This window comes from Ornithorhynchus anatinus, chromosome 18 (assembly GCF_004115215.2).
Source record: "Ornithorhynchus anatinus isolate Pmale09 chromosome 18, mOrnAna1.pri.v4, whole genome shotgun sequence".
In the NCBI taxonomy this organism is placed as follows: Eukaryota; Metazoa; Chordata; class Mammalia; order Monotremata; family Ornithorhynchidae; genus Ornithorhynchus; species Ornithorhynchus anatinus.
Genome location: NC_041745.1, coordinates 2,669,374 through 2,684,853, shown reverse-complemented (window position 1 = coordinate 2,684,853; position 15,480 = coordinate 2,669,374). Strand labels below are relative to the sequence as shown.

At 48.5% G+C, this 15,480-nt stretch overlaps 1 protein-coding gene across 1 annotated transcript in view; it reads right to left on the bottom strand.

The window, feature by feature from the left end:
- Positions 1–15,480, bottom strand: part of ZSWIM5 (zinc finger SWIM-type containing 5) — a 133,133-nt gene that overhangs the window by 8,381 nt on the left and 109,272 nt on the right. The window contains exons 6-10 of the mRNA XM_029083341.2: positions 9,839–10,018; positions 8,356–8,532; positions 3,782–3,928; positions 2,012–2,149; positions 887–1,147 (exon numbers count right to left, since the gene is read on the bottom strand). Coding sequence (XP_028939174.1) covers positions 887–1,147; positions 2,012–2,149; positions 3,782–3,928; positions 8,356–8,532; positions 9,839–10,018 — 903 coding nt within the window. The remainder of the gene's footprint in view (positions 1–886; positions 1,148–2,011; positions 2,150–3,781; positions 3,929–8,355; positions 8,533–9,838; positions 10,019–15,480) is intronic.

The following is a 15,480-nucleotide window of genomic DNA, read 5'->3' as shown; positions in this document are numbered from 1 at the left end:
TTTCCCGGTGAGGGAGGAGAAAACCCTTCGGACGTTCCCTCGAGCAACTGGACAGAGCTAGGATAAGGGAGCTGAAGGTTCCTTCTTGACTTTGAGACACCAGCTCGAAGCCGGAGACCGGAAGCTCCTTGCTCCAAGCTTCCTTTCTTCAGGGCTAGATTCTTGTAGAGGGATGAAAGGCCACCTGGCCCTCCCAGAGACCCTATTCCATCACGGGGATCGACAGCACCCCCCACAAACAATTCATCGAGGGTCCCTCGGCCACTTTCTGATTTCTAGAGTGCTGTTACCCTGGCTCTAACGAGCTGGGTAGGAAGGAGTCTCGCAGACAGTAATTGTACTGACACAGGGAACAAAAATGAGAGCAACCCGAAGGATCCTGCCACTTCACACTTTAGGAGCCCCCAGCTATGAGGGGTTCTGGGGCTAGCAAAGAGCTCTTGCTCTTTTTCACTACATTTCAGCTCTTAGGTAGTTTTTTTTTTTTAATGGTATACATTAAGTGCTTGCTCTGTGCCAGTCACCAAACTAAGCACTGGGAGAGATACAAGCTAATGAGGAGGGGCTCCGTCCCTGTCCCACGTGGGGCTCACAGTCTTAATCCCCATTTTACAGACGAGGTCACTGAGACACAGAGAAATGAAGTGATTTGCCCACAGTCCCCCAGCAGACAAGTGGCGGAGCCGGGATTAGAACCCTGGTCCCTCTGACTCCCACTAGGCTAGGCTGCTTTTCTAATGGACCCCGGGGAGAAGCCCGGAACGGAAGGCCAGCCTCCGGTCCCTCGCAGCGGAGCCGGGAATTGGGGTGCCTCTCGATCGCGCTCCTGCCACCACTTAAGAGCCCCGATCAGTCCCCCAGCCCCGTCGTCCCGCCAGCCCCTCACCTTCTAGCAATAAGATGCACTGTTTCCGCAGCGTCTGGACCAGCACCAGGTCCAGTTCCAGCTCCTGGAGCCGGGCGATGATCTGCTCCTCATTGCGGCACACTTTATCCTGAGCGTACAGCCCCTCCGGCATCACCCTCTGCTGCCCCATCCCCATCAGGGCCACTTCCAACGCCAGGGACAGGTACGACTCCCCGCTGTCCTGGCAGCCGGCAGCCACGGGCACGTGCTGATACAGTGGAGGCTTGCAGTCATTAGCATCTGCAAAGCAAAAGGTGGCCCGGGACTTGTCAGGCCAATGGCATTCATGGGTGGGGGAAATGAGGCGTGAAGTGCGGGGACCGGAGCAGGGCCATATCTTCGAACGCAACCTCCATTTCACCACCGACTCGTCGCTAAGTGCAGCCCGGCAAAGGGGATGTGAGGGGACCTGGAGTTCCGCCTGGATCTAGGGTAAGTAACGAACGGTTATCCAGAGCAGGTAAAAAGAAGTGAGACCAAATGCCTTGTTTTAAAGAGGGAAAATGGAAGAAAAGGAAAGATTTTGGACTCTGAGTTCAAGCAAGGGTGAGTCTCTTGGTGAACCTGTGCCAGATGAACATCCCAGGGGATGACGGGGGGCGGTTGGGGGGGAGAAAAACGAAGCTGAGTGGACGCGGCCTGCTGTTTAACTGTCACCGCGGTTCTAGCCTCCCTCTCAGATCCTCCAAGGGAGATGTCTTCTTGCTCAAATTAGCAACAGTTGCTGAAACACCACGAGGGATGATATAAAAATGAGGGAGGGGCTGAAAGGGAGAATGAGGGAGAACGAGAGAGGGGGCAGAGTCAAAAGTGGGGGGAAGAAAAGGGAACCAGAGTGAAAGGATGAGGGTGTGGGGGGGAAATGCCAAAATCAAGGTGGAGTGAGGAGGCAGGGGGCAAAAGAATTGAAGGCAAAAGAACTGTGGAGGACAGAGGGGCAAGAAAGAGATAAGGGGTCATGGGTCAATTTCAAGCTCTGGGCCCTACTGCCGGCTCTGCCCCTCCCATGTGAGAGGGACGAGGCAGAGGGACAAGTAGACAGAAGCAGGCGAAGGGTAGCTGTCCCGGGGGTTTCCCCACGGGCACGTGTAAACCTTCCCGTACCTGCAGCTTCCAGGCAATTTTCTTCTTCCAATCGGCAGGCTTCCGTCAAAGTCAGAAACAGGCACCCGATAGGATCGAGGGGATGGCCCACCCAGCCCTCCAGGTTAGTGATAGTAGTCGCTTCTCTCTGCAGCAGTTCTGGAGAAAAAAAACCCAAAAAACAGAAACCCCACACTGGTGAAAGTGTCTGGATTCGAGTCGTAGGCCAAAGGCCATCATCCTCGTCGGTTTTCTGGGTTTAGAAGCCTGCGAAAATCATTTCCACTATTTCACCCATCCGCACCGAAGTGGGAACTAAAATCCCTCCCTCGCTGTCGGGTCACTGGGGCAGCAGCGCTAAGTAGCACATGTCTCACTTGTGCTTTTAGATTGTGAGCCCGTTGCTGGGCAGGGATGGCCTCTATCTATTGCCAAATTGTACATTCCAAGCGCTTAGTACAGTGCTCTGCACACAGTAAGTGCTCAAATACGATTGAATGAATGAACAAACTGGCAGAGCAGGTATTAGAACCCAAATCCTCTGACTCCCAGGCCCGTTCTCTTTCCGCTAGGCTCCGCTGCTTCTCATTAGGCCACGGTGACTCACCCATTTGCATTCTTTCTTTGCAAAGAAATGGTAGCCGTCTTTACTCTGGTGACTTAAACCCTAGAGGAGGAAGGCTGCCCTTTGAACTGGGGAAGTTTCTTAAGGAGAGGAACTGAGTAATGTAAACTCTGCCACTGGCCGCCATTGGTCCTGCCTAACAGAGAACGCCACGGTGACGGTAGGCCAAGAGCCAGGGAAGGCGGGCAGCCCCGGGAGCAGCTCCGGCCGGGAAGAACCGGTCTGCATCTGGAATGGTGGAATAAAGCCGGCAGTCGGGCTGCTCTGGGGCTGGGGGTGGCACCACGTCCAACTGGGCCGGGCACCTAAGACGTGGTTTTGCCAGGGTTTCCACTACAGGTACCTGGCCTCAGGCTCGAGGAATCCCACCCACCATCCCACCACCAACAGGAGACCACAGTTTAATCCAACTCTTTACGGCGGCAGAGCTCCAGCGGGTTTTCCCCATGGGGGGGAATTCGCTTGACTGGGAAAGACTGAAGATGAGAAGCAGTAGGGCCTAGCAGACACAGCAAGGGCCTGGGAGTCAGGGGACCTGGGTTCTAATCCTAGCACCATCACCTGTCTGCTGTAAGACCCTGGGAAAGTCGCTTCCCTTCTCTGTGTCTTGTTTACCTCATCCGTAAAGTGGGGATCAAGACTGTGAGCACCACCTGGACTATGGATTGTGTCCAGTCTGATGGGCTTGTATCTACTCTAGCACTTAATATGATGCCTGGCACATAGAAAGCGCTTACCAAATACAATTAAAAAAAGAGAAAAAGAGAGAGAGAAAGGGCTGGTCTAGAAAAATACCCCTCTCGTGGCATATAAGACTATCCTGGCTTGAAGGTGACAATCACTCTTTAAGTGAGCCTTCTAATGCCCGTACCAACTTGGGCATCCAATCGAGTCCCGGAAGAGGCAACTCCAATTCACGTCCCAAGGTCCATCAGTTTAGGGTTGCCGGGGCTGCGTCTAACACCTGTGACTGAGAACCTCTTTTGACTCCCGAGTGAGAATCCCATTGGTCCTGGGCTCCCATCCCCTCCCCGCTCCGGCTCTTGCTACTTGACAGCCTCAGCCGGGTGCTCCGATTCCACAGGTAACACTAGCCCTTTGGTTCCACTGAGGATTTTACAATACCGAGGCCTGGTGGGAGCTTGGTTTCAGGTATCATCCCGTACCTTTCTTCTGATGCTTGTAGATTTCCAGCTGCCTCTGTTGCTGCAACCTCAGGGTATTGATTATGGCGACGGTGAGGCGCAGGGCTTCCTTAGGGTAGCCGTGTGAACGCAGGGCATCGACTCGAGCGCACGCTGTAGGGACGTGTTCTAAGGGACAAGGCGGAAATCAAGCTGAGGTGAATCACACTGAAAAAACGCCAGACTTAATCGACGGTATCTGTAAAATGGGGATTAAGAGTGGGAGTCCCATGTGGGACAGGGACTGTGTCCAACCTAATTAACTTCTATCTGTCCCAGAACTTAGAACAGTGCCTGGCACCTAGTAAGCTCTTAAGTATCATAATAATAACAATTATTATTATTTATTGAGCGCTTAAAGTGTGAGGGGACTGTACTGTGTGCTTCGGAGGGTACGATACAAAAGAGCTGGTAGACACATTCCCTGCCCTCAACGAACTTACAGTCTAGAGGGAAGCCACAAACGGTTGCATAAGGAACCCGGGGAGGGGGAGAAGTTGTTTGTGAGGTTGTTTTGGGCAGGGATTGTCACTCTTTATTGTTGTATTGTTCTATTCCAAGCGCTTAGAACACTGCTCTGCACATAGTAAGAGTGTAATAAATACGACTGACTGAATGAATGAATATGGAAGACTTTCCCCACTCATCCCACTACACTTAAACTAGTTTCTTCCAGTTCTCCTTCCCTCAAACTTCCCACTATTAATACACTTTACTTTTTGGCTTGCCTCCCCTGTTTTTCTACCACAGAGAAACAGCATGGCCTAGTGGATAGAGCCCGGGCCTGGGAGTCAGAAGGACCTGGGTTCTAATCCCAGCACTGCGAACTGTCTGCTGTGTGATCTTGGGAAAGTCACTTCACTTCTCTGGGTCTCAGTTCCCTCACCTGTAAAATGGGGATTAAGTCTGTGAGTCCCATGTGAGACAGGGACTGTGTCCTACCTGATTAGCTTGTACCTACCCCAGCGTTAGAATAGTGCTTGACACATAGTAAGCGCTTAACAAATACTATCAATATTACCGCGACCTGGTCCCGCAAAGAAAAGGCAAGTCATGGCTCTGCCAAGGTCCAATAACAACCCTTGTCTCCATGTCCGTTCTTAAGTAAGAAGGGACTATTCCCAGACAACTTCTCCTCCCCAAGGCCACTCCCTCTTCCAGGTGGTTTTTCTCCTCCGGAGAATGAACCATTTCTCAACCACAGTGGGTCGGGGGGTTGAAAACAGGAGACCGTTTCCGCTTCCCGGCAAATGAACAGTGCCGCGGCCTCGGGAGCGGGCCTCTAAATGCCGCTCTGGAGCCCCTCTCTGCCACCCCGGCTCCTTCTTGTCCCCCACGAAGGGCTGCTGGAGCCCCCCGAAGCTGCACAGGGGGTGGCGTGAACTGGGAGTGCGGCAGGGAGGCCCGGGCCTGCGGCACGAGTCGCCGAGGTGGACGGCCAAACCAGGGCAGGGCTGCGGACGTCTAGGCCCCTGCTGCCATTCTGGAAGTGGACACTGCAGCCCAGAGGCTACTCCAGGAGGTGGCTGACAGCTGCCCCGCACGAGATGATACCCTGCTGCTTCTCTAGACTGCTTACTAGGAAGCAATCTGGCTTGCAGTGAAGTCCCGCTTATGGACTTTTTTGAAAAAAAAAACATTCATTGGGGTAGAGGCACTGAAAACACCATCTTTCGCTGCTGGCTTCTGCTATTTTTTTTTTTTTTTTTTAACATTTTTCACCTGAAGTCATTGTTAATGTGGAGGGGATAATAGCTTTGAACAAAAAAGTAAGCAGGAACAGATGGCATGACATGCAATTAAGAACAAAGACCATGTTTGCCTACAAACATCCTTAATAATAAAATAAAGGGAAATATACAGAACACACCCATTAGGGGAGCAGAACGGTCTCTAAACAGAATGTTTTCCAAAGGTTCCCACAAGACGGCAGGTGGTCTTTAAACTCAGGTTTTATGTACCCGCAGAAATGCTTCAAGAGAAAGTGCTTCTTAGTAGGCTCTGACATTTATTTGTTCAGCGGCTGAAAACGCCGGGATTGCTGACAAGTCAAATGTAGTCTTTGGCGTGGTGGAATTTCAACATTTAGTGGATCAAAAATGAAAATCAGGATGAGGTTTCGTAATTGCCTTATGCAAGATGATATTTAGCCAGTCCTCAGCAGAGGCTAGTTGAAAGAGACATAATAAATAATTCACCTGACTTGGTCACAGGGGGATTTCATTTTTGTCAGGGGTGGGCGAGAGGGGTGCCTCAGCCCGGTGGAGGAGCGTCGGGAGCTGTTGGGTCAGAGGGACTGGGAATGATCATCGATGGTATTTACTGAGTGCTTACTATGTGCAGAGCCCTGTACTGAGCACCAGGGGAGTACAATACAATGGAGTAGGCAGACGCTTTCCCTGTCTGCAGTGTAGTCACAGTATGAAGGAACCAGAGAGCCGATCTATAATTGTTGGTTCTTTCAGTTCCGGCTCAACTCTCGCCTGGGGATTGGAGGAGTGGAGGAAGGCTCTGTTCACACTTGTCCAGACCCCAGGTGTAGCGACCGGTCCGGCAACCCCGGAGAGATGGGTTCATTATGCCTCTCCTTCCCCCAGCCTCAACGAGTCACGTGGGCAGTTGCTCGGGAGGTCGGAGATCCAGTCTGGTCCGCGGCTCCCCCGGGCCCAGCTCGGAATGCATTTCAAGAACAGTCCTGAATTGGACACAGCCATGGATTCCTGAGGTCCCCACGTCTCCTTTCCTGCCATTTCGGGGGAGCCCCTGGCTTGTCTCATCCCATTCCAAATCTAAGTGGGGGTTGAGGGGAAATGGACCAGGATCAAGCTGCCTGTGGTGTAAAAGGACTGAACGACATCTGGCCCTCCGTTTCCGGTTCCCGGTCAGGAACTTTCTGGCCACAGAGATGTTACTCACACCTCAGATCTGACCCAGGGAAGTGAACTGGGTGGACAGCTAGAGGAATTAGGCAAAGACACAAATGTATAATTGGGCCACTGGAATTCACCCAACAGCTTCAGTGAAATCTCTGATATGTACATATGCACCTTAGGGGAAGTGTTCGAGCCCAGAATCGTAAGCCAAAAGCTGCTCTCAACACAGGTAGGGGTTCATTAATATGCTGGGTTTGACCTTTAGAGATGGCTGGCACCCCAGGACTGGCCTGAAATTCTTCTTGAGAATGTCAGGCTGAAAAACACCTCCATAGGTTCAAACGGGGGACGGTCTTGGCTACCAGGCACCCCCCTACTCCTCCAAATCCCCCTCTTTACAGCTGCTGAGATCCTAAAAATAGCTTAACTTTTAACCTGACCGGGCAAGGGTGCCAGGGGACAGTCCAAGCTCAGTCTGACCTCAACTCAAAACCCTTGGGCCTATTTGTACTTTGTGGACTCTGCAGATAAGTGTGACTGGGCAAAGTAGGCTCCTATAATAGACCCTGCTACAACAGACCCAAGCTGGACCCTTCTGGCAATTTTTACCCCTCGGGAAGAGGGTTTCGACTGGAGGCAGCTAGCTCCTTGAAGCTTCTGTCTGTGGTTTCTAGATTTAGAAGTTCCGGAACTTTACGGGCTAAAAACCATCAGCAGGGCTCTGAAGAAGCCCAGCCCAAATCTAGAGGTGAGCATGCATCTTTGTGACATTGGTCTTTGATATATCTTTGAAGACAGAGAACTTGCACGGTACCCACCATGCCTATTCAAAGAGACTGACAGGACAGCTCTTTGGGAAATGAAGGGGCTATACAAAGTCCAGGTTTTATTGTTGGTATGATGATGATGCTTATGAAGAAAAGAGAAGCTTAACACTATGTAGCGTTCTGCACGCTTGGGAGGCCAGGTGGTCAGACTCAAATTTTTTGACTTGAAATGGGAATTTTGTGACGGTGTTAGGGAAAAGGAGCAGCAGCTGGGAGAAGCTGGCAAGTAAAATAGGGAAATAAAACACGGAGGAAGGCGCTAGGACAAATAACGGTTCGGCTTGATCCCGATCCTATTGCTGCAGAGCAACAAAAATTGAGAAAGAATCAAATACGTACGCCCATTAAGTTCTCTGGCCATGGAGCTGGGTGGAATTAAATCTTCTTGCCTGCTTTAGTCTCTGGCAAATTTGCCATATAAGAGGAGATGGTAATGCTTCCATGACTTCTTTCTGGGTCAGTACCTGTTCTCCCTCCGACTTAGACTGTGAGCCCATTGTGGAACAGGGATGCTTCCTGGCATAATTATCTTGATTCTAGCCCAGTGCTTAGAACAGTGCTTGACATAAAGTACTTAATACTTACCACAATTCTTCTTCTTATTATTATTATTATTAATAAAACCTTCTGATTCTGACTTCATACCATGTTCTTTAGGGAGCGTTAGTTACTCCTCATCCTCATGAGTTGAGGGGGGCACGTGAGCACACCCATCCCCTCCTCCTTCCCATCTCCAAAAGCACAGAACGATGTCCCAGAGCTATATGAGACCGCCATCTGCTCCTCCTTTAAAGTGAGTTTATAGGAGGGATAGAATTCTCGAAGGAAAGTTTGGGGAAGAAAAGGATCTACTTACCGAGCCACAGTGGCTGGCCTTGGGAATTAAACAGGAGGCTCTCTCCTTCCCTCTGGTAGGAAGGAGACATGTATAAGTCACTGCTGATTATCCGCTGTAAATGACTGTCCTGCCAGTGTAGATCACACCCCTCTATGGCTCGAGTAAACACTGTTCGTCTTGGTCTTGCTAAAGAGTCTGTAGAGAAAGAGAACAGAATTGACAAACTGCAGCCAATTTCACCCTTCCCCTCTCCTCCTCTCTAGGTAAGAAAGAGTCGCCCCATCGTGTAAATACAATACGTGTTGCCATTACATAGTTTAGATATAACACGACAGGACTGGGAAGCAGCGTGCCCTAGTGGAAGAGCACAAGCCTCCAAGTCAGAGGGCCAGGGTTCTAATCCTGCCTCTGCCACTTGCTTGCTGGGCGACCTTGGGGAAGTCATTTAACTTCTCTGTGCCTCAGTCTCCTCAACTGTAAAATGGGTATTCAATACTTAGACTGTGAGCCCCATATGGGGCAGGTCGTGTGTCCAACCTGATTAACTTGTATCTACCCCAGCACTTAGTACTTGACACAGAGTAAGCGCTTAACAAATACCATTTGTTATTTTGCACATGAGTGAAATATTTGGGAACTGTCTTCCCGCAGTAGGAGCTGGTATAACATAATCTATTAGCCAGGGGACATAGATGTTGTGTTAGAAGAAAAGATTGTGGGCATTTGTGTGGCACTGGTCAAAGAAGGAATACTACACTGTGATTTTTCTTCCACCACATGAGGCTCTCCAAGAACACAACTACTGCATTAAGGGGAACTGGCTGGACCTTATTAGCAACCAGTTGGGGTTTGTTTTTGTTTGTTTGTTTTTTGGTGTGTGGGTGTTTATGGTATTTGTTAAACATAAAATTGCTGTGATGTCCCTCTTCCTGGGAGTCACAGGACCTAGGATCTAATTCTGGCTTCAACACTTTTTTTTTTTTTTTTGAGGCCAGGGACCATTCTAAGTGCTGGGGTAGACACAGGTTAATCGGGTTGGACACGGTCCACATCCCACATGGGGCTCACAGTCTTAATCTCCATTTTACAGATGAGGTAACTGAGGCACAAAGTAGTTAAATGACTTGCCCAAGGTGACACAACAGACAAGTGGCGACACAGAGACTAATGGCGTTATGCAAATAGGCACAGCAAATAAACAGCAAGCCACCAAAGGGGAAAAAACAAAACAAAAACCAAAGCATTTTCCTTTTAGGGTTGTTATACTTAGAGTTGAGCCAAGGTGGCATACTTTTAATCATGATCGGAAAGGACAAATATTTGAACAAAGAGGCATATTTGGTTGCTCTATGGAGAGTCTGTTAATTATTGGTTAGGGGAGGAAGAGTTCAATCCGAAGGAAGGAAACCTGGCACATCAGTGTTTGCGATTTCCCTCGGTGGGTTTTGGATACCGATTACTGACAGTCCAGTCGGTGACGCCCTGTGGCTCCCCAGCTCACCTTGGCTGTGGTTTGGGTTCTGAGGAAGGGCGTTGGTGATGTTGGGCAGCTCGTTGCCGTAGTTCCCATCCTCCAACGGGCAGACGTCCAGGTCACTCCACTTGCGGAGCTGTCGCAGCCAGCAGGATTTTTCCTCTAACTTGCAGTGTGGGTTTAACACTATGCACACCCACAGGGCCCCTGAGACACAGACAAAGCAAACGGAAACACAAAACACTCATTGGTATTTTCAATCCGTTTAGACTGAGTCTTTCTGCTTTTCAGCTGTCCTAAGGAACTTTCCAAAGCATCGGAAACTATTTCCAGTCAAAGACGGGGAACTCGAATAAAGGAATTGGAGGTGACTTGCTTTCCAAAAGAAAAAAAAAGAGCCTCCTAGCTAAGGAAAACGATATTATCTGTGGGGATGTGTGCCCGTGGGTGTGTTTGGAATATCTCTGTTTGCCAGGACAAACAAGTCTTTGGATCATGCATCAAAGCATACTTCCAACCCTCTGGCAAAGATGACCATTTCCACCACCAAAACTTCTGTGTATCTTTCACCTCGCCGTGGTTGGGAGGGAGCAGAATTTCATTTTCTCTGTAACAATAGGGCCCAAAAGGCCAGTTATTCTGTGTCCTTTTTGGGGGGGAGGGGGAAACATCTGCTTATCTCTCTGTGCATCTCAGCCTCTGAACCTTTCTATCTTTCCAACAAGAAAACACCCGAACTGGGAAGCCATTTAGACTAGACTGTTTAGGTTGGGAATTTACAAACAGATAGCAAGCCCAAAGTTCACAGGGAAGAAAAAAACAGGAAGATCTCCCAAACTATTCAAACCTAATATACCCAAAAACTCCACGAAGATGCACCAGCCATAAAACAAATTGCCGAAAGGAGCTTTACTAGCATGAATTACCTACACCCCAGGACCTTTTTACTATGGGTGAATGAGCTGACCATTTTTGGCAGTACACTGAACTTCTCTACAAAATTTCATCAGGAAATATCAACTCCCACACTGCAAGTGTTTGCTATGAAATTATTTTCCCTCTAAGTGGAATTTCAATCCCACAGCTGTTTAAAACTTTCAAGGAAGAACAACTTGCTACATGTTTATTCTCAATTTGTTCTTTTTCTTTAATTCTCGAAGACTAATTAGTCAGACTTTATCCTTTCTTTCTTTGGAAGAAATATCTGTGTGTCATGTATTTGAGGCATCCATGTCCTAAAATAAATAATTATGGCATTTGTTAAACACTTATTATGTGCCAAGCATGTTGGAAGCATTGAGGAAGATGCAAGTTAATCAGGTCGGACGCAATCTTAATCCCCATTTTACAGATGATGTAACTGAAGCACAGAGAAGTTGAGTGACTTGCCTAAGGTCACCCAGTAGACAAGGGTAGTTCTGGGACCCAGGGGTCCTCTGACTCCTAGACTTGTGCTCTTTCCACAAGGCCATGCTGCTTCTCATAATCACACAACAGAGAACAAAAAGTCCATGAACAAGGTAGCTCTAACTTAGCCAAAGTATTTCTTTAATTATGGTATTTGTTAAGAGCTAGTTATGTGTCCAATACTGGGATGGATGCGAGATAATCAGTATCTGATCCATCAAACTACTGCTGCTTCCCAGTGTGAGTCTGGGATGACTTTTCACACCGCTGAGAGGAGTGGCAGGTTGAGGACCCCGAGTTATCAAAATGGCTGATGAAAATCAGGGCAATGCCCGGTACGTGCAGGCTCAAGGGAATCAAGCCCCCGGGGCTTTCAGCTTGGGAATTCCTGCGGCGATAACTGCATCTTGGTCACGTGTCCCACCTTGAATACTGTGGCACGCTAGAGAGCTCCTGGGAGACGAGAGCAGACGGATCAACTCCGCCACCTTGGAGGGGGGAGTTCTTTTGGAGCAGAGGCGGCGGGAAGACCATGATTCTAAGAGGCGAGATCAAAATCAGCTCCAGGGAGTTTGGAACCAAACACATCACTGGAGAAAAGGCCAATCTTGGTACGTACCCAGTTAGGAGGGGACTTGGGGGGGCCCCACTGGGCCTTTCGTCCCTGCCTGCACATGGCGGTAGAAGACATCATCAGCAGTGAGCACCTTTGAACGTCAAGTACAGTCACGTATGTGGAGGAATTGGCAGGAACCGTGATGAACTGACTAGATGTGAAGTCCAAAGTAGAGGGAGGAGTCAAAAATGACCAAGGTTATGAGCTGATCCTAAGGGTAGGGGACTGACACGAGGCATCACGGGCTCCATCTTAGATACGGTTTCAGGGGCTGGCAGGCTATCCCAAGTGAGAAGACCCAGGGGACACGGAAAAACAAGGGTTTAGTGAAGGTCAATCAGGACTCGAGATCTAGGCTTAGGAATGAGAAGCAGCGTGGCCTAATGGGAATCAGAGGACCTGGGTTCTAATCCCGGATCCAACACTTACCTTGGGCAAGTCACTTCACTGCGCTTTGGTTACCGCATCAGTAAAATGGGGATTAAGACCCTGAGCCCCATGTGGGACCGGGACTGTTTCCAACCTCATTAACATGTATCTAACCCAGAGCTTAGTAAGGGCTAACAGATTCCGTTAAAAGAAAAGGCAGAAATTTACAGCACAGGAGCAGAAGAGTCTCCCACGGTAGATGAACAGGAGAGGGTCAGGTCTGAGCCAAGGGAAAATCTGTATTTCAATGGAAGAGAAATGGTGGGAGAAGGGGAAACCGAAACAAAGACACATAGAAATGGCCAGAGACGTTTGAGGCAAATCAGCTGAAACCAGAGAGTGCACAAGGAAAACAACAATAATAATAATAATGGTAATTGTTAAGTGCTTACTCTGTCCCAAGCACTGTTCTAAGCACTGGGTAGATACAAGGTAGTCACGTTGGACCCAGCCCCTGTCCCGCATGGGGCTCATAGTCTTAATCCTCATTTTATGATGAGGAAACTCAGGCCCAGAGAAGTGCAGTGACTTGCCCAAGGTCACACACAAAATGGTGGAGCTGGGATTACAACCCACATCCTCTGACACCCAAGTCCCTGCTCTTGCCACTAGGCCTTGAGAATGTAGTTACCTGGATCAAAGCTATAGTTAGATAAGGGCCAATGAAACTACGGGGGGTTGCTGGGCTTGGTTTTGAGTCGGTCGCCGGTGGGCGGAATTTGGTGTAGACGGTTTAAATGGACAGAGAGCTGAAGGAACCAGAAGGGAGGACAGAGAGCCAGTACGAATATTCTCTCTTTCAATAACCTGAAAGTTTCCTCCCTGATAGATCCCGAGTTGAGAAAACTCACCTTAGAGTACACGAGTCTTGACCGACATTGTGCTCAACTGCTTTTTCAACACTGCATTATGTTCTCTCCAGATAAACACATGTCACTGGAGGAATGTCCCCCAATTCCCTTCTATCCCAAACACATAAACAACATGTGTTATGGAAGAACCAGATGTAGCTGGAATGATGATGAGGGCTGACTTTCAGAGAAGCAGGGTGGCCTGGTGGATAGATCCCAGGCCTAGGAGTCAGAAGAATCTGGGTTCTAAGCTCCCTCTAGACTGTATGTTCATCGGGGGCAGGAGATGTGTCTGTCATATTGTACTCTCCCAAGCACTCAGTACAGTGCTGTGCACACAGTTAGCGCTCAATAAATACGATCGACTGACTGACTAGTTCCAGCTCTGCCATTTGTCTGCTGTGTGCCCCGGGGCAAGTCACTTGACTTCTCTGTGCCTCAGTTACCTCATCTGTAAAATGGGGATTAAGACTGTGTCCAACCTGATTAGCTTCTATCTGCCTCAGCGCTTAGTAGAGTGACCAGCACATAATAAGCGCTTAACAAATTCCATTAAAAAAAAATGCCAGCATGACAAAGAGAGGGGAAGAGCCAAATCTTTCATTACTTATGTTTGGCGGAATATTAAAACCTCAAGGGTCCCTAGAGCTAGGAATTCAGTTACTAGATGTAGACTTCTTTCTCTTCCTTTCACACAGAGTAGGGTACCGAAGGTTCCAGAGAGGTCCGAGGAACATTCCCAATCTCCCGAGCACTCCTTTGATTATTAGTTCCTCATTCCCCGCCAGCTGTTAGCATCTGGCCTACCGCCATATGGAGCGGCGACTTTTGCCTTAATACAGAAGGGCCCGATTCTCTTTCGTCTCTGTCTCCAATTTGCTCCTTTAATTTTCAGAAGCAAGACCAAACTATTGGGAAGTGTAACATCCCAGGGATCACCATCATGGCAGGGGAAACGTTTACAGAATTTTTGGTTTCTAGATGGCACAAACATTCAGATCGACTATGCCTGGGCCTATGCTGAAAAATAGTAATAATAATACTCACTTTCTATTTAACAACTCTGATTACTAGAGTTTGGCACTGTTTTATCCTCATTACTCTCCCAGTAAGGTAGGGAGGGGCAGGGAGCATTAGCTCCATTTTACAGAAACCACATCGTCTACATTTCCCCTGTGAAAAAAATATTTCTTAGCTGTCTCGTCCTTCCTTCCTAAAACTCGACTTCGTAATATCTAGCTAATCCTGTTGTCAAATGCATAAATACAACTTTTGAACATTTAAGAAGGAATAAATCTGACTGGCCACCTCGCCTTTGGTGTTCGCATATACAATATTCAGGAGTCTTTCTCCTTGCTCAAGTCTTGACTTCCATATGAATATATCATTTATTATTAATGAGAATAAATTAAGTGAATACCAATGATACACAAAACCTTTGTTCGAAGATTGCTAAAAATAAATGCTACAAAAGCTCAGTGATAATTGAAAAAAAAAACCCAAAGCTCAAGACTGGAGTACTGTGCTTTTTCCGATTTACAGGAAAAATCTGCAGTTGGAAAAAAATGAGATCATTTTCCTGTCTCCTATAATACTAGCCAGAAGACTCAGCAATTATAACTTATCAGACTATTTTGCGGCTGTCAAGATGAAGAGAGGCAAAAACTGACACGCCGTCAAGAAAAATCAGACAGGGAACAGGTTTTAAATTCTGCGTACGGTTAGCTATTTTGCATGTATTTAGCTGTCGGACAATGCGATATAGCGGCGGGCGGCTGTAAGACAACTGCGGCGGATGGGTCCGTCTTGGCTCTTGGCAATCGGGGAAGACGGTTGTTCTCTTTGAGCCAATGCTTTGGGAAGATTAAGATACCAAGGGACAGATTCAAAAACAGCAACAGCCCTGCAAATAGCAACCTGCCGGTGCCGCCCAGGACGATCTCGACAGTACACAACCTCCAGAGGTTGTCCATCCACCTCGGCATCAAACAGAAACTCCCTGCCATCGGCTTAAAAGCATTCAATTACCTTGCCCCCACCTACCTTACCTCGCTACTCTCCTATTCCAACCCAGCTACCTCACTTTGCTCTTCTAACACCAACCTACTCACTGTACCTCCATCTCGTCAATCTCGCGCCCACGTCCTGCCTCTGGCCTGGAATGCCCTTCCTCTTCATATCTGACAGAAAATTATTCTCTCTACCTTCAAAGCCTTATAGAAGGCACATCTTCCTTGACCAAGCCCTCATTTCCTCTTTTCCCACTCCCTTCAGCATGGCCACAACTTCCTCCCTTTATTCACCCCCTCCCACAGGCTCAGAACACTTATGTACACATCCGTAATTTATTTATATTCATGTCTGTC